The following is a 22,372-nucleotide window of genomic DNA, read 5'->3' on the forward strand; positions in this document are numbered from 1 at the left end:
TAGCCTGTATCTGTATAGTAGTAGTAGTAGTAGTAGCCTGCATCTGTATAGTAGTAATAGTAGCCTGTATCTGTATAGTAGTAGTAGTAGTAGTAGCCTGTATCTGTGTAGTAGTAGCCTGTATCTGTATGGTAGTAGTAGCCTGTATCTGTATGGTAGTAGTAGCCTGTATCTGTATAGTAGTAGTAGCCTGTATAGTAGTAGTAGTAGTAGTTTGTATCTGTGTAGTAGTAGTAGTAGCTTGTATCTGTGTAGTAGTAGTAGTAGTAGCCTGCATCTGTATAGTAGTAATAGTAGCCTGTATCTGTATAGTAGTAGTAGTAGTAGTAGCCTGTATCTGTGTAGTAGTAGTAGTAGTAGTAGCTTGTATCTGTGTTGTAGTAGTAGTAGTAGCTTGTATCTGTGTAGTAGTAGTAGTAGTAGCCTGTATCTGTATAGTAGTAGTAGTAGTAGTAGTTGTAGCGTGTATATGTATAGTAGTAGTAGCCTGTATCTGTATACTAGTAGTAGTAGTAGTAGTAGTAGTAGTAGTAGTTGTAGCGTTCATCTGAATAGTAGTAGTAGCCTGTATCTGTATAGTAGTAGTAGTAGTAGTAGTAGCCTGCATCTGTATAGTAGTAATAGTAGCCTGTATCTGTATAGTAGTAGTAGTAGTAGTAGCTTGTATCTGTGTTGTAGTAGTAGTAGTAGCTTGTATCTGTGTAGTAGTAGTAGCCTGTATCTGTATAGTAGTAGTAGTAGTAGTAGTTGTAGCGTGTATATGTATAGTAGTAGTAGTAGTTGTAGCGTGTATATGTATAGTAGTAGTAGTAGTAGCCTGTATCTGTATAGTAGTAGTAGTAGTAGTAGTAGTAGTTGTAGCGTTCATCTGAATAGTAGTAGTAGCCTGTATCTGTATAGTAGTAGTAGTAGCCTGTATCTGTATAGTAGTAATAGTAGCCTGTATCTGTGTAGTAGTAGTAGCCTGTATCTGTATAGTAGTAGTAGTAGTAGTAGCCTGTATCTGTATAGTAGTAGTAGTAGTAGTAGCCTGTATCTGTGTAGTAGTAATAGTAGCCTGCATCTGTATAGTAGTAATAGTAGCCTGTATCTGTATAGTAGTAGTAGTAGCCTGTATCTGTATAGTAGTAGTATTAGTAGTAGTTGTAGCGTGTATATGTATAATAGTAGTAGTAGTTGTAGCGTGTATATGTATAGTAGTAGTAGCCTGTATCTGTATAGTAGTAGTAGTAGTAGTAGTAGTAGTAGTAGTAGTAGTTGTAGCGTTCATCTGAATAGTAGTAGTAGCCTGTATCTGTATAGTAGTAGTAGTAGTAGTAGTAGCCTGCATCTGTATAGTAGTAATAGTAGCCTGTATCTGTATAGTAGTAGTAGTAGTAGTAGCTTGTATCTGTGTTGTAGTAGTAGTAGTAGCTTGTATCTGTGTAGTAGTAGTAGTAGTAGCCTGTATCTGTATAGTAGTAGTAGTAGTAGTAGTAGTTGTAGCGTGTATATGTATAGTAGTAGTAGTAGTTGTAGCGTGTATATGTATAGTAGTAGTAGTAGTAGCCTGTATCTGTATAGTAGTAGTAGTAGTAGTAGTAGTTGTAGCGTTCATCTGAATAGTAGTAGTAGCCTGTATCTGTATAGTAGTAGTAGTAGTAGTAGTAGCCTGCATCTGTATAGTAGTAATAGTAGCCTGTATCTGTGTAGTAGTAGTAGCCTGTATCTGTGTAGTAGTAGTAGCCTGTATCTGTATAGTAGTAGTAGTAGCTTGTATCTGCGTAGTAGTAGTAGTAGTAGTAGCCTGCATCTGTATAGTAGTAATAGTAGCCTGTATCTGTATAGTAGTAGTAGTAGTAGTAGTAGCCTGCATCTGTATAGTAGTAATAGTAGCCTGTATCTGTGTAGTTGTAGTAGCCTGTATCTGTGTAGTAGTAGTAGCCTGTATCTGTATAGTAGTAGTAGTAGCTTGTATCTGCGTAGTAGTAGTAGTAGTAGTAGTAGTAGCCTGCATCTGTATAGTAGTAATAGTAGCCTGTATCTGTATAGTAGTAGTAGTAGTAGTAGCCTGTATCTGTGTAGTAGTAGTGGTAGTAGTAGCCTGTATCTGTATGGTAGTAGTAGCCTGTATCTGTATAGTAGTAGTAGCCTGTATCTGTATAGTAGTAGTTGTAGTAGTAGCTTGTATCTGTGTAGTAGTAGTAGTAGCTTGTATCTGTGTAGTAGTAGTAGCCTGCATCTGTATAGTAGTAATAGTAGCCTGTATCTGTGTAGTAGTAGTAGTAGCAGTAGTAGTAGCCTGTATCTGTGTAGTAGTAGTAGTAGTAGTAGTAGTAGTAGTAGTAGCTTGTATCTGTGTAGTAGTAGTAGTAGCTTGTATCTGTGTAGTAGTAGTAGTAGTAGCCTCTATCTGTGTAGTAGTAGTAGTAGCAGTAGTAGTAGCCTGTATCTGTGTAGTAGTAGTAGTAGCCTGTATCTGTGTAGTAGTAGTAGTAGTAGTAGTAGTAGTAGTAGTAGTAGCCTCTATCTGTGTAGTAGTAGTAGCCTCTATCTGTGTAGTAGTAGTAGTAGTAGTAGCTTGTATCTGTGTAGTAGTAGTAGTAGTAGCTTGTATCCGTGTAGTAGTAGTAGTAGTAGCCTCTATCTGTGTAGTAGTAGCCTCTATCTGTGTAGTAGTAGTAGCCTCTATCTGTGTAGTAGTAGTAGTAGTAGTAGCCTGTATCTGTATAGTAGTAGTAGTAGTAGTAGCCTGTATCTATGTAGTAGTAGTAGCCTGTTTCTGTATAGGAGTAGTAGTAGCCTGTATCTGTATAGGAGTAGTAGTAGCCTGTATCTGTATAGGAGTAGTAGTAGCCTGTATCTGTATAGGAGTAGTAGTAGCCTGTATCTGTATAGGAGTAGTAGTAGCCTGTATCTGTATAGGAATAGTAGTAGTAGCCTGTATCTGTATAGGAATAGTAGTAGTAGTAGTAGCCTGTATCTGTATAGGAATAGTAGTAGTAGTAGCCTGTATCTGTATAGGAATAGTAGTAGTAGTAGCCTGTATCTGTATAGGAATAGTAGTAGTAGTAGTAGTAGCCTGTATCTGTGTAGTAGTAGTAGTAGTAGCCTGTATCTGTATAGGAATAGTAGTAGTAGTAGTAGCCTGTATCTGTATAGGAATAGTAGTAGTAGTAGTAGCCTGTATCTGTATAGGAATAGTAGTAGTAGTAGTAGCCTGTATCTGTATAGGAATAGTAGTAGTAGTAGTAGCCTGTATCTGTATAGGAATAGTAGTAGTAGTAGTAGCCTGTATCTGTGTAGTAGTAGTAGTAGCCTGTATCTGTGTAGTAGTAGTAGTAGTAGTAGCCTGTATCTGTGTAGTAGTAGTAGTAGTAGTAGCCTATGTATATATCTAATATTAGTATGCAGTGGGTCCCTAGTGTCACCTAACCCTCACCCCTCTCTGTCACCTAACCCTCACCCCTCTCTGTCACCTAACCCTCACCCCTCTCTGTCACCTAACCCTCACCCCTCTCTGTCACCTAACCCTCACCCCTCTCTGTCACCTAACCCTCACCCCTCTCTGTCACCTAACCCTCACCCCTCCCTGTCACCTAACCCCTCACCCCTCTCTGTCACCTAACCCTCATCCCTCTCTGTTGTTGTGTGTTATCAGGTATGTGATCGGCACTTTGGAGCTCCTGGTAGCAGAGAACTATATGATAGTGTATCTGAACGGCGCCACGTCCAGGAAGAAGATGCCCAGTGTGGGCTGGCTCAGGAAGTGCTATCAGCAGATCGACCGCAGGTGAGATGTCATAAGGTGAATGCACCAATTTGTAAGTCGCTCTGGATAAGAGCGTCTGCTAAATGACTTAAATGTAATGTAAATGTGAGACATAGCAGCCCAGTTACTCTGGAACCCAGTAGCCCAGTTATTTTGTTACCATTGTACCCAGTAGACCTGTTCGCAGTAGACCAGTTACTCTGGTACCTAGTAGACCTGTTACCCAGTAGACCTGTTACCCAGTAGACCTGTTACCCAGTAGACCTGTTACCCAGTAGACCTGTTACCCAGTAGACCTGTTACCCAGTAGACCAAATCAAAATCAAATCAAATGTATTTATATAGACCTTTGTACATCAGCTGATATCTCAAAGTGCTGTACAGAAACCCAGCCTAAAACCCCAAACAGCAAGCAATGCAGGTGTAGAAGCACGGTGGCTAGAAAAAACTAGAGAGGAACCAGGCTATGTGGGGTGGCCAGTCCTCTTCTGGCTGTGCCGGGTGGAGATTATAACAGAACATCGCCAAGATTTTCAAACGTTCATAGATGACCAGCAGGGTCAAATCATAATAATCACAGTAGTTGTAGAGGATGCAACAGGACAGCACCTCGAGTAAATATGAACAATTTAGGGTTCCATAGCCACAGGCAGAACAGTTGAAACTGGAACAGCAGCAAGGCCAGGTGAACTGGGGACAGCAAGGAGTCATCATCAATGTGTCGGAGGAAACACCGTGCACCTGGCAACCTTGGTTAGCGCGCAATGCGCCCGGCCCGCCACAAGAGTCGCTGGTGTGCGATGAGACAAGGATATCCCTACCGCCCAAGCCCTCCCTAACCCGGACGACGCTGGGCCAATTGTGCGTCACCCCACGGACCTCCCGGTCGCAGCCGGTTACGACAGAGCCTGGGCGCGAACCCAGAGTCTCTGGTGGCACAGCTGGCGCCACCCGCTGCGCCACCCTGGAGCTATATTATTCATTTTAAACAAGGGCATTAGCATGAGTTGAACTTACCAGTCCAAAACGGTGACATTGTTCCTCTTCTGCAGGCACCGTTACAGATTATACACAGTGGATACAACAGTGTCCTCTCAAAAAATATTTCTCCACTTGGGAATCACTGAATCGTCCTACAACAATCTCTGTCTCAGTTTTCCAATCAATTTCTTCTAAAATTGTGTGTACATCTGTATATCTAGACTTAGATTTAGCTTTCCCTGACTTAGTCGCTGATTGATATATAAACAGCTGAATCTGCTGTGCGTAAAATGCGTAGCTCCTTCCGGAATAAAACTTAAATAGCGAATGACTCTTTACGCCGGAGTTTACGACATGGGTTGGTCTTCCAACACACAACCATTGCATATTAACATTTACCTCAGCTCATTGGCTATCTACCAAGCTAGATTTTGAGACGATCAGTGGTCATTGGGTTAAAATACTGTCAATCAACCAAACAATGGTCATATCATTGGTGCTTTGTGATGTCATTACTTGTTGTCTTCAAATCAGTTTCTTTCAGTCCATACGTCCCGCGAAAAGGCCCATCAGGTTTGATTGTGTCACAAACAAACCAGTTGATTGCAGTGAAACCAAACATGACTGGAAAAGTCACGTTCTGTGTGGGTTATTTACCTGGAATGTGTCGTCGAAAATGGAATGAGACACAAGCGGTTCACAAAATGTTTCGTGTTAGGCTTTAAAACGGATTTTATCAAACAAATCATTCATTGTGTAACAATGAGCATTGGGATTGCAAACAGAGGAAGATCGTCGTAAACTATTTATTTTCAATGCAGTTATTATGTCATGTTACGTTACGCCTGTGCTGGTTGAAATTGTTTGTTTTTTTATTATATTTTTAGTTTAGTTTTTTTATTATTATTATTATATAGTTTTTTTATGGGGCTCTATCCTCAGATAATCACATCGTATTCTTTCGCAGTAAATCCTTTTTAAATCTGACAACGCAGTTGGATTAGCAAGATGACTATTTATGTAGCGATCACTGTATGTTGGCGAATTTCATCCCGCTACGGGTTCCGTGCGCAGAACAAGAAATTTTGGAGTGGTTGAAAAATGAGTTTTAATGACTCCATACTAAGTGTATGTAAACTTCTGACTTCAACTGTATCTACATTACAACACACTGCTCTATCACAACATACACCGTTAAGATAAGTGGTGTATGTGTGTAAAGGCCATTGTTGCAACCCCTATTACTAGCCTGTTCAAACTCTTTCATATTGTCTGAGATTGGAAGGCTCTCGCGGTCATTCCCCTCTTCGCTGTGTTAAGCAATTGGTGATGCCCATTGCCCAAGCAGCTGGGGATGCCCATTGCCTAAACAGCCAGGGATGCCCATTGCCCAAGCAGCCGGGGATGCCCATTGCCCAAGCAGCTGGGGATGCCCATTGCCCAAGCAGCTGGGGATGCCCATTGCCCAAGCAGCTGGGGATGCCCATTGCCCAAGCAGCTGGGGATGCCCATTGCCCAAGCAGCTGGGGATGCCCATTGCCCAAGCAGCTGGGGATGCCCATTGCCCAAGCAGCTGGGGATGCCCATTGCCCAAGCAGCTGGGGATGCCCATTGCCCAAGCAGCTGGGGATGCCCATTGCCCAAGCAGCTGGGGATGCCCATTGCCCAAGCAGCTGGGGATGCCCATTGCCCAAGCAGCTGGGGATGCCCATTGCCCAAGCAGCTGGGGATGCCCATTGCCCAAGCAGCCGGGTATGCCCATTGCCCAAGCAGCCGGGGATGCCCATTGCCCAAGCAGCCGGGGATGCCCATTGCCCAAGCAGCCGGGGATGCCCATTGCCCAAGCAGCCGGGATGCCCATTGCCCAAGCAGCCGGGGATGCCCATTGCCCAAGCAGCCGGGGATGCCCATTGCCCAAGCAGCCGGGGATGCCCATTGCCCAAGCAGCCGGGGATGCCCATTGCCCAAGCAGCCGGGGATGCCCATTGCCCAAGCAGCCGGGGATGCCCATTGCCCAAGCAGCCGGGGATGCCCATTGCCCAAGCAGCCGGGGATGCCCATTGCCGAACCATTGGCTGTTCACTAAGGACATGCTCTTTCTCCTCTTTCAGGTTAAGGAAGAATTTGAAGTCGTTGATTATTGTCCACCCCTCCTGGTTTATCCGCACCCTCCTGGCCCTCACCAAACCCTTTATAAGGTAGGTGGTCATGTGTTATAACTCTTCTTCATAACCGTCACCAAACCCTTCCTAAGGTAGGTAATAACCTTTCATAAGGTACAGTAGGTGCCTCTGTGTTTTCATAATTAAGATGTTGGAAAATAAAGACCTATCAGATCATTCCCTAAATGTCTTGTGCTTTCCTTGTTTCAGCTCAAAGTTCAGCCAGAAGATCCAATTTGTGTTCAACTTGACAGACCTTTCTGAACTGGTTCCTATGGAATACGTCTCTATTCCAGACTGCATTAAAGAGTAAGTCTGGGTAGTTTCTCTGTAACAGACTGCATTAAAGCGTAGTTATGTTTAGTATATCTCTATACCAGACTGCATTAAAGAGTAGGTCTGTGTAGTATATCTCTATACCAGACTGCATTAAAGAGTAGGTCTATGTAGTATATCTCTATACCAGACTGCATTAAAGAGTAGGTCTATCTCTATACCAGACTGCATTAAATAGTAGGTCTATGTAGTATGTATCTATATCAGACTGCATTAGAGAGTAGGTCTATGTAGTATATCTCTACCAGACTTCATTAAAGAGTAGATCTATCTCTAGACTGCATTAAATAGTAGGTCTATCTCTATACCAGACTGCATTAAATAGTAGGTCTATCTCTATACCAGACTGCATTAAATAGTAGGTCTATCTCTATACCAGACTGCATTAAAGAGTAGGTCTATCTCTATACCAGACTGCATTAAAGAGTAGGTCTATCTCTATACCAGACTGCATTAAAGAGTAGGTCTATCTCTATACCAGACTGCATTAAAGAGTAGGTCTATCTCTATACCAGACTGCATTAAAGAGTAGGTCTATCTCTATACCAGACTGCATTAAAGAGTAGGTCTATCTCTATACCAGACTGCATTAAAGAGTAGGTCTATGTAGTATATCTCTAAACCAGACTGCATTAAAGAGTAGGTCTATGTAGTATATCTCTATACCAGACTTCATTAAAGAGTAGGTCTATGTAGTATATCTCTATACCAGACTGCATTAAAGAGTAGGTCTATGTAGTATATCTCTATACCAGACTTCATTAAAGAGTAGGTCTATGTAGTATATCTCTATACCAGACTGCATTAAAGAGTAGGTCTATCTCTATACCAGACTGCATTAAAGAGTAGGTCTATGTAGTATATCTCTATACCAGACTTCATTAAAGAGTAGGTCTATGTAGTATATCTCTAAACCAGACTGCATTAAAGAGTAGGTCTATGTAGTATATCTCTATACCAGACTTCATTAAAGAGTAGGTCTATGTAGTATATCTCTATACCAGACTGCATTAAAGAGTAGGTCTATGTAGTATATCTCTATACCAGACTTCATTAAAGAGTAGGTCTATGTAGTATATCTCTATACCAGACTGCATTAAAGAGTAGGTCTATGTAGTATATCTCTATACCAGACTGCATTAAAGAGTAGGTCTATCTCTATACCAGACTGCATTAAAGAGTAGGTCTATGTAGTATATCTCTATACCAGACTTCATTAAAGAGTAGGTCTATGTAGTATATCTCTATACCAGACTGCATTAAAGAGTAGGTCTATCTCTATACCAGACTGCATTAAAGAGTAGGTCTATGTAGTATATCTCTATACCAGACTTCATTAAAGAGTAGGTCTATGTAGTATATCTCTAAACCAGACTGCATTAAAGAGTAGGTCTATGTAGTATATCTCTATACCAGACTTCATTAAAGAGTAGGTCTATGTAGTATATCTCTATACCAGACTGCATTAAAGAGTAGGTCTATGTAGTATATCTCTATACCAGACTTCATTAAAGAGTAGGTCTATGTAGTATATCTCTATACCAGACTGCATTAAAGAGTAGGTCTATGTAGTATATCTCTATACCAGACTGCATTAAAGAGTAGGTCTATCTCTATACCAGACTGCATTAAAGAGTAGGTCTATGTAGTATATCTCTATACCAGACTGCATTAAAGAGTAGGTCTATCTCTATACCAGACTGCATTAAAGATTAGGTCTGTGTAGTATATCTCTATACCAGACTGCATTAAAGAGTAGGTCTATGTAGTATATCTCTATACCAGACTGCATTAAAGATTAGGTCTATGTAGTATATCTCTATACCAGACTGCATTAAAGATTAGGTCTATCTCTATACCAGACTGCATTAAAGATTAGGTCTATGTAGTATATCTCTATACCAGACTGCATTAAAGATTAGGTCTATGTAGTATATCTCTATACCAGACTGCATTAAAGATTAGGTCTATGTAGTATATCTCTATACCAGACTGCATTAAAGATTAGGTCTATCTCTATACCAGACTGCATTAAAGATTAGGTCTATGTAGTATATCTCTATACCAGACTGCATTAAAGATTAGGTCTATGTAGTATATCTCTATACCAGACTGCATTAAAGATTAGGTCTATGTAGTATATCTCTATACCAGACTTCATTAAAGTGTAGGTATATCTCTATACCAGACTTCATTAAAGTGTAGGTCTATGTAGTATATCTCTATACCAGACTTCATTAAAGTGTAGGTATATCTCTATACCAGACTGCATTAAAGATTAGGTCTATGTAGTATATCTCTATACCAGACTTCATTAAAGTGTAGGTCTATGTAGTATATCTCTGTACCAGACTTCATTAAAGAGTAGGTCTATGTAGTATATCTCTATACCAGACTGCATTAAAGAGTAGGTCTGTGTAGTATATCTCTATACCAGACTGCATTAAAGAGTAGGTCTATGTAGTATATCTCTATACCAGACTGCATTAAAGATTAGGTCTATGTAGTATATCTCTATACCAGACTGCATTAAAGATTAGGTCTATGTAGTATATCTCTATACCAGACTGCATTAAAGATTAGGTCTATGTAGTATATCTCTATACCAGACTGCATTAAAGATTAGGTCTATGTAGTATATCTCTATACCAGACTGCATTAAAGATTAGGTCTATGTAGTATATCTCTATACCAGACTGCATTAAAGATTAGGTCTATGTAGTATATCTCTATACCAGACTGCATTAAAGATTAGGTCTATCTCTATACCAGACTGCATTAAAGATTAGGTCTATGTAGTATATCTCTATACCAGACTGCATTAAAGATTAGGTCTATGTAGTATATCTCTATACCAGACTGCATTAAAGATTAGGTCTATGTAGTATATCTCTATACCAGACTGCATTAAAGATTAGGTCTATGTAGTATATCTCTATACCAGACTTCATTAAAGTGTAGGTATATCTCTATACCAGACTTCATTAAAGTGTAGGTCTATGTAGTATATCTCTATACCAGACTTCATTAAAGTGTAGGTATATCTCTATACCAGACTGCATTAAAGATTAGGTCTATGTAGTATATCTCTATACCAGACTGCATTAAAGAGTAGGTCTATCTCTATACCAGACTGCATTAAAGAGTAGGTCTATGTAGTATATCTCTATACCAGACTGCATTAAAGAGTAGGTCTGTGTAGTATATCTCTATACCAGACTGCATTAAAGAGTAGGTCTATGTAGTATATCTCTATACCAGACTGCATTAAAGAGTAGGTATATCTCTATACCAGACTGCATTAAAGATTAGGTCTATGTAGTATATCTCTATATCAGACTGCATTAAAGAGTAGGTCTATGTAGTATATCTCTATACCAGATTGCATTAAAGTGTAGGTATATCTCTATACCAGACTGCATTAAAGAGTAGGTCTATGTAGAATATCTCTGTAACAGACGGCATTAAACAATTTAAAGGTGATGCTACCAAATGCTAATTGAGTGTATGTAAAATTCTGACCCACTGGGAATGTGATGAAAGAAATAAAAGCTGAAATAAATCATTCTCTCTACAGTCGTGACCAAATGTTTTGAGAATGACACAAATATTAATTTCCACAAAGTTTGCTGCTTCAGTGTCTTTAGATATTTTTGTCAGATGTTACTATGGAATACTGAAGTATAATTACAAGCATTTCATGAGTGTCAAAGGCTTTTATTGACAATTACATGAAGTTGATGCAAAGACTCAATATTTGCAGTGTCAACCACTCTTTTCAAGACCTGACTGATGGCAGCCTATTCTTGCATAGTCATTGCTTGGAGTTTGTCAGAATTTTGTTTGTCCACCCGGGGTTTTGTTTGCCCGCCTCTTGAGGATTGACCACAAGTTCTCAATGGGATTAAGGTCTGGGGAGTTTCCTAGCCATGCACCCAAAATATCAATGTTTTGTTCCCAGAGCCACTTAGTTATCACTTTTGCCTTATGGCAAGGTGCTCCAACATGCTGGAAAAGGCATGGTTCGTCACCAAACTGTTCCTGGATGGTTGGGAGAAGTTGCTCTCGGAGGATGTGTTGGTACCATTCTTTCTTCATGGCTGTGTTCTTAGGCAAAATTGTGAGTGAGCCCACTCCCTTGGCTGAGAAGCAAACCCACACATGAATGGTCTCGGGATGCTTTACTGTTGGCATGACACAGGACTGATGGTAGCGCTCACCTTGTCTTCTCCGGACAAGCATTTTTCCGGATGTCCCAAACAAAAAGGGGATTCATCAGAGAAAATGACTTTACCCCAGTCCTCAGCAGTCCAATCCCTGTACCTTTTTCAGAATATCAGTCTGTCCCTGATGTTTCCCCTCGAGAGAAGTGGCTTCTTTGCTGCCTTCTTGATACCAGGCCATTCTCCAAAAGTCTTCACCTCGCTGTGCGTGCAGATGCACTCACACCTGCCTGCTGCCATTCCTGAGCAAGCTCTGTACTGGTGGTGCCCCGATCCCGCAGCTGAATCAACTTTAGGAGACGGTCCTAGCGCTTGCTGGACTTTCTCGGGCGCCCTGAAGCCTTCTTCACAACAATTGAACCGCTCTCCTTGAAGTTCTTGATGATCTAATAAATGGTTGATTTAGGTGCAATCTTACTGGCAGCAACATCCTTGCCTGTGAAGCCCTTTTTGTGAAAAGCAATGATGACGGCATGTGTTTCATTGCAGGTAACCATGGTTGACAGAGGAAGAACAATGATTCCAAGCACCGCCCTCAATTTGAAGCTTCCAGTCTGTTATTCAAACTCGAATCAGCATGACAGAGTGATCTCCATCCTTGTCCTCATCAACACTCACACCTGTGTTAACAAGATAATCACTGACATGATGTCAGCTGGTCCTTTTGTGGCAGGGCTGAAATGCAGTGGAAATGTTTTGTGGGGATTCAGTTAATTTAATTGGCACAGAGGGACTTTGCAATTAATTGCAATTCATCTGATCACTCTTCATAACATTCTGGACAATATGCAAATTGCCATCATACAAACTGAGGCAGCAGACTTTGTGAAAATGAATATTTGTCTCATTCTCAAAACTCATTCTCAAAACTTTTGTCCACGACTGTTTGGTTCCAGTCCCCACGGTGTTATACTTAGTATAGTGGAGGCCAGTTAGGGGTTTGGTTCCAGTCCCCACGGTGTTATACTTAGTATAGTGGAGGCCAGTTAGGAGTTTGGTTCCAGTCCCCATGGTGTTATACTTAATATAGTGGGGGTCAGTTAGGGGTTTGGTTCCAGTACTCATGGTGTTCTACTACTTAGTATAGTGGAGGTCAGTTAGGGGTTTGGTTCCAGTCCTCAGTGTTCTACTTAGTATAGTGGAGGTCAGTTAGGGGTTTGGTTCCAGTACTCAGTGTTCTACTTAGTATAGTGGAGGTCAGTTAGGGGTTTGGTTCCAGTACTCATGGTGTTCTACTTCTTAGTATAGTGGAGGTCAGTTAGGGGTTGGTTCCAGTCCTCAAATCAAATCAAATCAAATCAAATTTATTTATATAGCCCTTCGTACATCAGCTGATATCTCAAAGTGCTGTACAGAAACCCAGCCTAAAACCCCAAACAGCAAACAATGCAGGTGTAAAAGCACGGTGGCTAGGAAAAACTCCCTAGAAAGGCCAAAACCTAGGAAGAAACCTAGAGAGGAACCGGGCTATGTGGGGTGGCCAGTCCTCTTCTGGCTGTGCCGGGTAGAGATTATAACAGAACATGACCAAGATGTTCAAATGTTCATAAATGACCAGCATGGTCAAATAATAATAAGGCAGAACAGTTGAAACTGGAGCAGCAGCACAGTCAGATGGACTGGGGACAGCAAGGAGCCATCATGTCAGGTAGTCCTGGGGCACGGTCCTAGGGCTCAGGTCCTCCGAGAGAGAGAAAGAAAGAGAGAATTAGAGAGAGCATATGTGGGGTGGCCAGTCCTCTTCTGGCTGTGCCAGGTGGAGATTATAACAGAACGTGGCCAAGATGTTCAAATGTTCATAAATGACCAGCATGGTTGAATAATAGTAAGGCAGAACAGTTGAAACTGGAGCAGGAGCATGGCCAGGTGGACTGGGGACAGCAAGGAGTCCTCATGTCAGGTAGTCCTGGGACATGGTCCTAGGGCCCAGGCCAGTTGAAACTGGAGCAGCAGCATGGCCAGGTGGACTGGGGACAGCAAGGAGTCATCATGTCAGGTAGTCCTGGGGCATGGTTCTAGGGCTCAGGTCCTCCGAGAGAGAGAAAGAAAGAGAGAAGGAGAGAATTAGAGAACGCACACTTAGATTTACACAGGACACCGAATAGGACAGGAGAAGTACTCCAGATAAACAAACTGACCCTAGCCCCCCGACACATAAACTACTGCAGCATAAATACTGGAGGCTGAGACAGGAGGGGTCAGGAGACACTGTGGCCCCATCCGAGGACACCCCCGGACAGGGCCAAACAGGAAGGATATAACCCCACCCACTTTGCCAAAGCACAGCCCCCACACCACTAGAGGGAAATCTTCAACCACCAACTTACCATCCTGAGACAAGGCCGAGTATAGCCCACAAAGATCTCCGACACGGTACAACCCAAGGGGTGGGGGGAACCCAGACAGGCCGACCACAACAGTGAATCAACCCACCCAGGTGACGCATCCCCCCAGGGACGGCACGAGAGAGCCCCAGCAAGCCAGTGACTCAGCCCCGTAACAGGGTTAGAGGCAGAGAATCCCAGTGGAAAACGGGGAACCGGCCAGGCAGAGACAGCAAGGGCGGTTCGTTGCTCCAGAGCCTTTCCGTTCACCTTCCCACTCCTGGGCCAGACTACACTCAATCATATGACCCACTGAAGAGATGAGTCTTCAGTAAAGACTTAAAGGTTGAGACCGAGTTTGCGTCTCTGACATGGGTAGGCAGACCGTTCCATAAAAATGGAGCTCTATAGGAGAAAGCCCTGCCTCCAGCTGTTTGCTTAGAAATTCTAGGGACAATTAGGAGGCCTGCGTCTTGTGACCGTAGCGTACGTATAGGTATGTACGGCAGGACCAAATCAGAGAGGTAGGTAGGAGCAAGCCCATGTAATGCTTTGTAGGTTAGCAGTAAAACCTTGAAATCAGCCCTTGCTTTGACAGGAAGCCAGTGTAGAGAGCTAGCACTGGAGTAATATGATCAAATTTTTTGGTTCTAGTCAGGATTCTAGCAGCCGTATTTAGCACTAACTGAAGTTTATTTAGTGCTTTATCCGGGTAGCCGGAAAATAGAGCATTGCAGTAGTCTAACCTAGAAGTGACAAAAGCATGGATTAATTTTTCTGCATCATTTTTGGACAGAAAGTTTCTGATTTTTGCAATGTTACGTAGATGGAAAAAAGCTGTCCTCGAAATGGTCTTGATATGTTCTTCAAAAGAGAGATCAGGGTCCAGAGTAACGCCGAGGTCCTTCACAGTTTTATTTGAGACGACTGTACAACCATTAAGATTAATTGTCAGATTCAACAGAAGATCTCTTTGTTTCTTGGGACCTAGAACAAGCATCTCTGTTTTGTCCGAGTTTAATAGTAGAAAGTTTGCAGCCATCCACTTCCTTATGTCTGAAACACATGCTTCTAGCGAGGGCAATTTTGGTGCTTCACCATGTTTCATTGAAATGTACAGCTGTGTGTCATCCGCATAGCAGTGAAAGTTTACATTATGTTTTCGAATAACATCCCCAAGAGGTAAAATATATAGTGAAAACAATAGTGGTCCTAAAACAGAACCTTGAGGAACACCGAAATGTACAGTTGATTTGTCAGAGGACAAACCATTCACAGAGACAAACTGATATCTTTCCGACAGATAAGACCTAAACCAGGCCAGAACATGTCCGTGTAGACCAATTTGGGTTTCCAATCTCTCAAAAGAATGTGGTGATCGATGGTATCAAAAGCAGCACTAAGGTCTAGGAGCACGAGGACAGATGCAGAGCCTCGGTCCGATGCCATCAAAATGTCATTTACCACCTTCACAAGTGCCGTCTCAGTGCTATGATGGGGTCTAAAACCAGACTGAAGCATTTCGTATACATTGTTTGTCTTCAGGAAGGCATTGAGTTGCTGCGCAACAGCCTTCTCTAAAATCTTTGAGAGGAATGGAAGATTCGATATAGGCCGATAGTTTTTTATATTTTCTGGGTCAAGGTTTGGCTTTTTCAAGAGAGGCTTTATTACTGCCACTTTTAGTGAGTTTGGTACACATCCAGTGGATAGAGAGCCGTTTATTATGTTCAACATAGGAGGGCCAAGCACAGGAAGCAGCTCTTTCAGTAGTTTAGTTGGAATAGGGTCCAGTATACAGCTTGAAGGTTTAGAGGCCATGATTATTTTCATCATTGTGTCAAGAGATATAGTACTAAAACACTTGAGCGTCTCTCTTGATCCTAGGTCCTGGCAGAGTTGTGCAGACTCAGGACAACTGAGGTTTGGAGGAATACGCAGGTTTAAAGAGGAGTCCGTAATTTGCTTTCTAATAATCATAATCTTTTCCTCAAAGAAGTTCATGAATTTATCACTGCTAAAGTGCAAGTCATCCTCTCTTGGGGAATGCTGCTTTTTAGTTAGCTTTGCCACAGTATCAAAAAGGAATTTCGGATTGTTCTTATTTTCCTCAATTAAGTTAGAAAAATAGGACGATCGAGCAGCAGTAAGGGCTCTTCGGTACTGCACGGTACCATCCTTCCAAGCTAGTCGGAAGACTTCCAGTTTGGTGTGGCGCCATTTCCGTTCCAATTTTCTGGAAGCTTGCTTCAGAGCTCGGTATTTTCTGTGTACCATGGAGCTAGTTTCTTATGAGACATTTTTTAGTTTTTAGGGGTGCAACTGCATCTAGGGTATTGCGCAAGGTTAAATTGAGATCCTCAGTTAGGTGGTTAACGGATTTTTGTCCTCTGGCGTCCTTGGGTAGGCAGAGGGAGTCTGGAAGGGCATCAAGGAATCTTTGTGTTGTCTGTGAATTTATAGCACGACTTTTGATGTTCCTTGGTTGGGGTCTGAGCAGATTATTTGTTGCAATTGCAAACGTAATAAAATGGTGGTCTGATAGTCCAGGATTATGAGGAAAAACATTAAGATCCACAACATTTATTCCATGGGACAAAACTAGGTCCAGCGTATGACTGTGAGAGTGAGTGGGTCCAGAGACATGTTGGACAAAACCCACTGAGTCGATGATGGCTCCAAAAGCCTTTTGGAGTGGGTCTGTGGACTTTTCCATGTGAATATTAAAGTCACCAAAGATTAGAATATTATCTGCAATGACTACAAGGTCTGATAGGAATTCAGGGAACTCAGTGAGAAACGCTGTATATGGCCCAGGAGGCCTGTAAACAGTAGCTATAAAAAGTGATTGAGTAGGCTGCATAGATTTCATGACTAGAAGCTCAAAAGACGAAAACGTCATTTTTTTTTTTTTGTAAATTGAAATTTGCTATCGTAAATGTTAGCAACACCTCCGCCTTTGCGGGATGCACGGGGATATGGTCACTAGTGTAGCCAGGAGGTGAGGCCTCATTTAACACAGTAAATTCATCAGGCTTAAGCCATGTTTCAGTCAGGCCAATCACATCAAGATTATGATCAGTGATTAGTTCATTGACTATAATTGCCTTTGAAGTAAGGGATCTAACATTAAGTAGCCCTATTTTGAGATGTGAGGTATCATGATCTCTTTCAGTAATGACAGGAATGGAGGTGGTCTTTATCCTAGTGAGATTGCTAAGGCGAACACCGCCATGTTTAGTTTTGCCCAACCCAGGTCGAGGCACAGACACGGTCTCAATGGTGATAGCTGAGCTGACTACACTAACTATGCTAGTGGCAGACTCCACTATGCTGGCAGGCTGGCTAATAGCCTGCTGCCTGGCCTGCACCCTATTTCATTGTGGAGCTAGAGGAGTTAGAGCCCTGTCTATGTTGGCAGATAAGATGAGAGCACCCCTCCAGCTAGGATGGAGTCCGTCACTCCTCAGCAGGTCAGGCTTGGTCCTGTTTGTGGGCGAGTCCCAGAAAGAGGGCCAATTATCTACAAATTCTATCTTTTGGGAGGGGCAGAAAACAGTTTTCAACCAGCGATTGAGTTGTGAGACTCTGCTGTAGAGCTCATCACTCCCCCTAACTGGGAGGGGGCCAGAGACAATTACTCGATGCCGACACATCTTTCTAGCTGATATGCACGCAGAAGCTATGTTGCGCTTGGTGATCTCTGACTGTTTCATCCTAACATCGTTGGTGCCGACGTGGATAACAATATCTCTATACTCTCTACACTCGCCAGTTTTAGCTTTAGCCAGCACCATCTTCAGATTAGCCTTAACGTCGGTAGCCCTGCCCCGGGTAAACAGTGTATGATCGCTGGATGATTCGCTTTAAGTCTAATACTGCGGGTAATGGAGTCGCCAATGACTAGAGTTTTCAATTTGTCAGAGCTAATGGTGGGAAGCTTCGGCGTCTCAGACCCCGTAACGGGAGGAGTAGAGACCAGAGAAGACTCGGCCTCTGACACCGACCCGCTGCTTAATGGGGAGAACCGGTTGAAAGTTTCTGTCTGCTGAATGAGCGACACCGGTTGAGCGTTCCTACAGCATTTCCTTCCAGAAACCGTGAGAAAGTTGTCCGGCTGCGGGGACTGTGCCAGGGGATTTATACTACTATCTGTACTTACTGGTGGCACAGACGCTGTTTCATCCTTTCCTACACTGAAATTACCCTTGCCTAACGATTGCGTCTGAAGCTGGGCTTGCAGTACAGCTATCCTCGCCGTAAGGCGAGCACAGCGGCTGCAATTAGAAGGCATCATGTTAATGTTACTACTTAGCTTCGGCTGTTGGAGGTCCTGACGAATCGTGTCCAGATAAAGCGTCCGGAGTGAAAAAGTCGAGGAAAAAATAAATATATGAACGGTAATTAAAAAGTGAAACCCGTAAAGTTGTCAGGTAGCAAAATAGGTTGGCAACAAAACGCACAGCAATTTGAAAACAAGCCTCAGTGTTCTACTTAGTATAGTGTGGTTCAGTTAGGGGTTTGGTTCCAGTCCTCACGGTGTTATACTACTTAGTATAGTGGAGGTCAGTTAGGGATTTGGTTCCAGTACTCATGGTGTTCTACTTCTTAGTATAGTGGGGGTCAGTTAGGGGTTTGGTTCCAGTCCTCAGTGTTCTACTTAGTATAGTGGAGGTCAGTTAGGGGTTTGGTTCCAGTCCTCATGGTGTTCTACTTAGTATAGTGGAGGTCAGTTAGGGGTTTGGTTCCAGTCCTCAGTGTTCTACTTAGTATAGTGGAGGTCAGTTAAGGGTTTGGTTCCAGTCCTCATGGTGTTCTACTTAGTATAGTGGGGGTCAGTTAGGGGTTTGGTTCCAGTACTCAGTGTTCTACTTAGTATAGTGGAGGTCAGTTAGGAGTTTGGTTCCAGTCCTCATGGTGTTATACTTAGTATAGTGGGGGTCAGTTAGGGGTTTGGATCCAGTCCTCATGGTGTTATACTTCTTAGTATAGTGGAGGTCAGTTAGGGGTTAGCTTCCAGTCTTCATGGTGTTATACGTCTTAGTATAGTGGAGGTCAGTTAGGGGTTAGCTTCCAGTCCTCATGGTGTTCTACTTAGTATAGTGGAGGTCAGTTAGGGGTTAGCTTCCATTCCTCATGGTGTTCTACTTAGTATAGTGGAGGTCAGTTAGGGGTTGGTTCCAGTCCTCATGGTGTTATACTTCTTAGTATAGTGGGGGTCAGTTAGGGGTTTGGTTCCAGTCCTCAGTGTTCTACTTATTATAGTGGAGGTCAGTTAGGGGTTGGTTCCAGTCCTCATGGTGTTCTACTTAGTATAGTGGAGGTCAGTTAGGGGTTGGTTCCAGTCCTCATGGTGTTATACTTCTTAGTATAGTGGAGGTCAGTTAGGGGTTAGCTTCCAGTCCTCATGGTGTTCTACTTAGTATAGTGGAGGTCAGTTAGGGGTTAGCTTCCAGTCCTCATGGTGTTCTACTTAGTATAGTGGAGGTCAGTTAGGGGTTGGTTCCAGTCTTCATGGTGTTATACTTCTTAGTATAGTGGAGGTCAGTTAGGGGTTGGTTCCGGTCCTCATGGTGTTATACTTCTTAGTATAGTGGGGGTCAGTTAGGGGTTTGGTTCCAGTCCTCAGTGTTCTACTTAGTATAGTGGAGGTCAGTTAGGGGTTAGCTTCCAGTCCTCATGGTGTTCTACTTAGTATAGTGGAGGTCAGTTAGGGGTTGGTTCCAGTCTTCATGGTGTTATACTTCTTAGTATAGTGGAGGTCAGTTAGGGGTTGGTTCCGGTCCTCATGGTGTTCTACTTAGTATAGTGGAGGTCAGTTAGGGGTTGGTTCCAGTCTTCATGGTGTTATACTTCTTAGTATAGTGGGGGTCAGTTAGGGGTTTGGTTCCAGTCCTCAGTGTTCTACTTAGTATAGTGGAGGTCAGTTAGGGGTTTGGTTCCAGTACTCAGTGTTCTACTTAGTATAGTGGAGGTCAGTTAGGGGTTTGGTTCCAGTACTCATGGTGTTCTACTTCTTAGTATAGTGGAGGTCAGTTAGGGGTTGGTTCCAGTCCTCAGTGTTCTACTTAGTATAGTGTGGTTCAGTTAGGGGTTTGGTTCCAGTCCTCACGGTGTTATACTACTTAGTATAGTGGAGGTCAGTTAGGGATTTGGTTCCAGTACTCATGGTGTTCTACTTAGTATAGTGGAGGTCAGTTAGGGGTTTGGTTCCAGTCCTCAGTGTTCTACTTAGTACAGTGGAGGTCAGTTAGGGGTTTGGTTCCAGTCCTCATGGTGTTCTACTTAGTATAATGGAGGTCAGTTAGGGGTTTGGTTCCAGTCCTCAGTGTTCTACTTAGTATAGTGGAGGTCAGTTAGGGGTTTGGTTTCAGTCCTCAGTGTTCTACTAAGTATAGTGGAGGTCAGTTAGGAGTTTGGTTCCAGTCCTCATGGTGTTATACTTAGTATAGTGGGGGTCAGTTAGGGGTTTGGATCCAGTCCTCATGGTGTTATACTTCTTAGTATAGTGGAGGTCAGTTAGGGGTTAGCTTCCAGTCTTCATGGTGTTATACGTCTTAGTATAGTGGAGGTCAGTTAGGGGTTAGCTTCCAGTCCTCATGGTGTTCTACTTAGTATAGTGGAGGTCAGTTAGGGGTTAGCTTCCAGTCCTCATGGTGTTCTACTTAGTATAGTGGAGGTCAGTTAGGGGTTGGTTCCAGTCCTCATGGTGTTATACTTCTTAGTATAGTGGGGTTCAGTTAGGGGTTAGCTTCCAGTCCTCATGGTGTTCTACTTAGTATAGTGGAGGTCAGTTAGGGGTTTGGTTCCAGTACTCATGGTGTTATACTACTTAGTATAGTGGGGGTCAGTTAGGGGTTTGGTTCCAGTCCTCAGTGTTCTACTTAGTATAGTGGGGTTCAGTTAGGGGTTTGATTCCAGTCCTCAGTGTTCTACTTAGTATAGTGGGGTTCAGTTAGGGGTTAGCTTCCAGTCCTCATGGTGTTTACTTCTTAGTATAGTGGAGGTCAGTTAGGGGTTTGGTTCCAGTCCTCATGGTGTTCTACTTAGTATAGTGGAGGTCAGTTAGGGGTTTGTTTCCAGTACACATGGTGTTCTACTTACATTTACATTTACATTTAAGTCATTTAGCAGACGCTCAGTTAGGAGTTTGGTTCCAGTACTCATGGTGTTATACTACTTAGTATAGTGGAGGTCAGTTAGGGGTTTGGTTCCAGTCCTCATGGTGTTCTACTTAGTATAGTGGGGGTCAGTTAGGGGTTTGGTTCCAGTCCTCATGGTGTTATACTTCTTAGTATAGTTGAGATCAGTTAGGGGTTTGGTTCCAGTCCTCATGGTGTTATACTTAGTATAGTGGAGGTCAGTTAGGGGTTGGTTCCAGTCCTCATGGTGTTATACTTCTTAGTATAGTGGAGGTCAGTTAGGGGTTAGCTTCCAGTCCTCATGGTGTTCTACTTAGTATAGTGGAGGTCAGTTAGGGGTTAGCTTCCAGTCCTCATGGTGTTCTACTTAGTTTAGTGGAGGTCAGTTAGGGTTTGGTTCCAGTCCTCATGGTGTTATACTTCTTAGTATAGTGGAGGTCAGTTAGGGGTTAGCTTCCAGTCCTCATGGTGTTCTACTTAGTATAGTGGGGGTCAGTTAGGGGTTTGGTTCCAGTCCTCAGTGTTCTACTTAGTATAGTGGGGGTCAGTTAGGGGTTTGGTTCCAGTCCTCAGTGTTCTACTTAGTATAGTGGAGGTCAGTTAGGGGTTTGGTTCCAGTCCTCATGGTGTTCTACTTAGTATAGTGGGGGTCAGTTAGGAGTTTGGTTCCAGTCCTCATGGTGTTATACATCTTAGTATAGTGGAGGTCAGTTAGGGGTTTGGTTCCAGTCCCAGAGCTCTGACGATTATTCTCTTTCCACAGGCTCGACCAGGAGAAACCCGTCAGAGTGGAGATGGCAGCCATGCCAGAGACAGAGTAAGACTACCTGGGCGGCTTGCTAGCTCTGCTCTGTCTGTCCTGCACAGCTCCAGACCGATGACGAATGTTCAGAACCACAGCTGATCAGCCTTTACTGTTGATAATGTGTGTTGCAACTGGAGAGACTTAGAGAGCTAGCCCAGGTGCAGGAGACCATTCTCCCTGTTACTTTGTTACAACCCTCTAACTCTCCTTTTGTCATTGTTACGACCCCTCTCTCCCTCTCTCATTGTTACGACCCTCTCTCTCTCCCTCTCTCATTGTTACGACCCTCTCTCTCCCTCTCTCATTGTTACGACCCTCTCTCTCCCTCTCTCATTGTTACGACCCTCTCTCTCCCTCTCTCATTGTTACGGCCCTCTCTCTCTCCCTCTCTCATTGTTACGACCCTCTCTCTCCCTTTCTCATTGTTACGACCCTCTCTCTCCCTCTCTCATTGTTACGACCCTCTCTCTCTCCCTCTCTCTCATTGTTACGACCCTCTCTCTCTCCCTCTCTCTCATTGTTACGACCCTCTCTCTCCCTCTCTCATTGTTACGACCCTCTCTCTCCCTCTCTCATTGTTACGACCCTCTCTCTCTCCCTCTCTCATTGTTACAACCCTCTCTCTCCCTCTCTCATTGTTACGACCCC

General features: G+C 43.1%; 1 protein-coding gene across 2 annotated transcripts in view; it reads left to right on the top strand.

The window, feature by feature from the left end:
• The window catches only part of bnip2 (BCL2 interacting protein 2), a 98,555-nt gene extending 76,608 nt beyond the window's left edge, over nt 1–21,947 (top strand). For both annotated transcript variants that reach the window (XM_046352110.1, XM_046352111.1), the window contains exons 7-10: nt 3,641–3,772; nt 6,844–6,930; nt 7,105–7,203; nt 21,683–21,947. In XM_046352110.1, the coding sequence (XP_046208066.1) occupies nt 3,641–3,772; nt 6,844–6,930; nt 7,105–7,203; nt 21,683–21,740 (376 nt within the window). In that variant the 3' untranslated portion in view covers nt 21,741–21,947. The remainder of the gene's footprint in view (nt 1–3,640; nt 3,773–6,843; nt 6,931–7,104; nt 7,204–21,682) is intronic.
• The last annotated feature ends 425 nt before the right edge of the window (nt 21,948–22,372 follow it).

The sequence above is a fragment of the Oncorhynchus gorbuscha genome, linkage group LG06 (genome assembly GCF_021184085.1).
Source record: "Oncorhynchus gorbuscha isolate QuinsamMale2020 ecotype Even-year linkage group LG06, OgorEven_v1.0, whole genome shotgun sequence".
In the NCBI taxonomy this organism is placed as follows: Eukaryota; Metazoa; Chordata; class Actinopteri; order Salmoniformes; family Salmonidae; genus Oncorhynchus; species Oncorhynchus gorbuscha.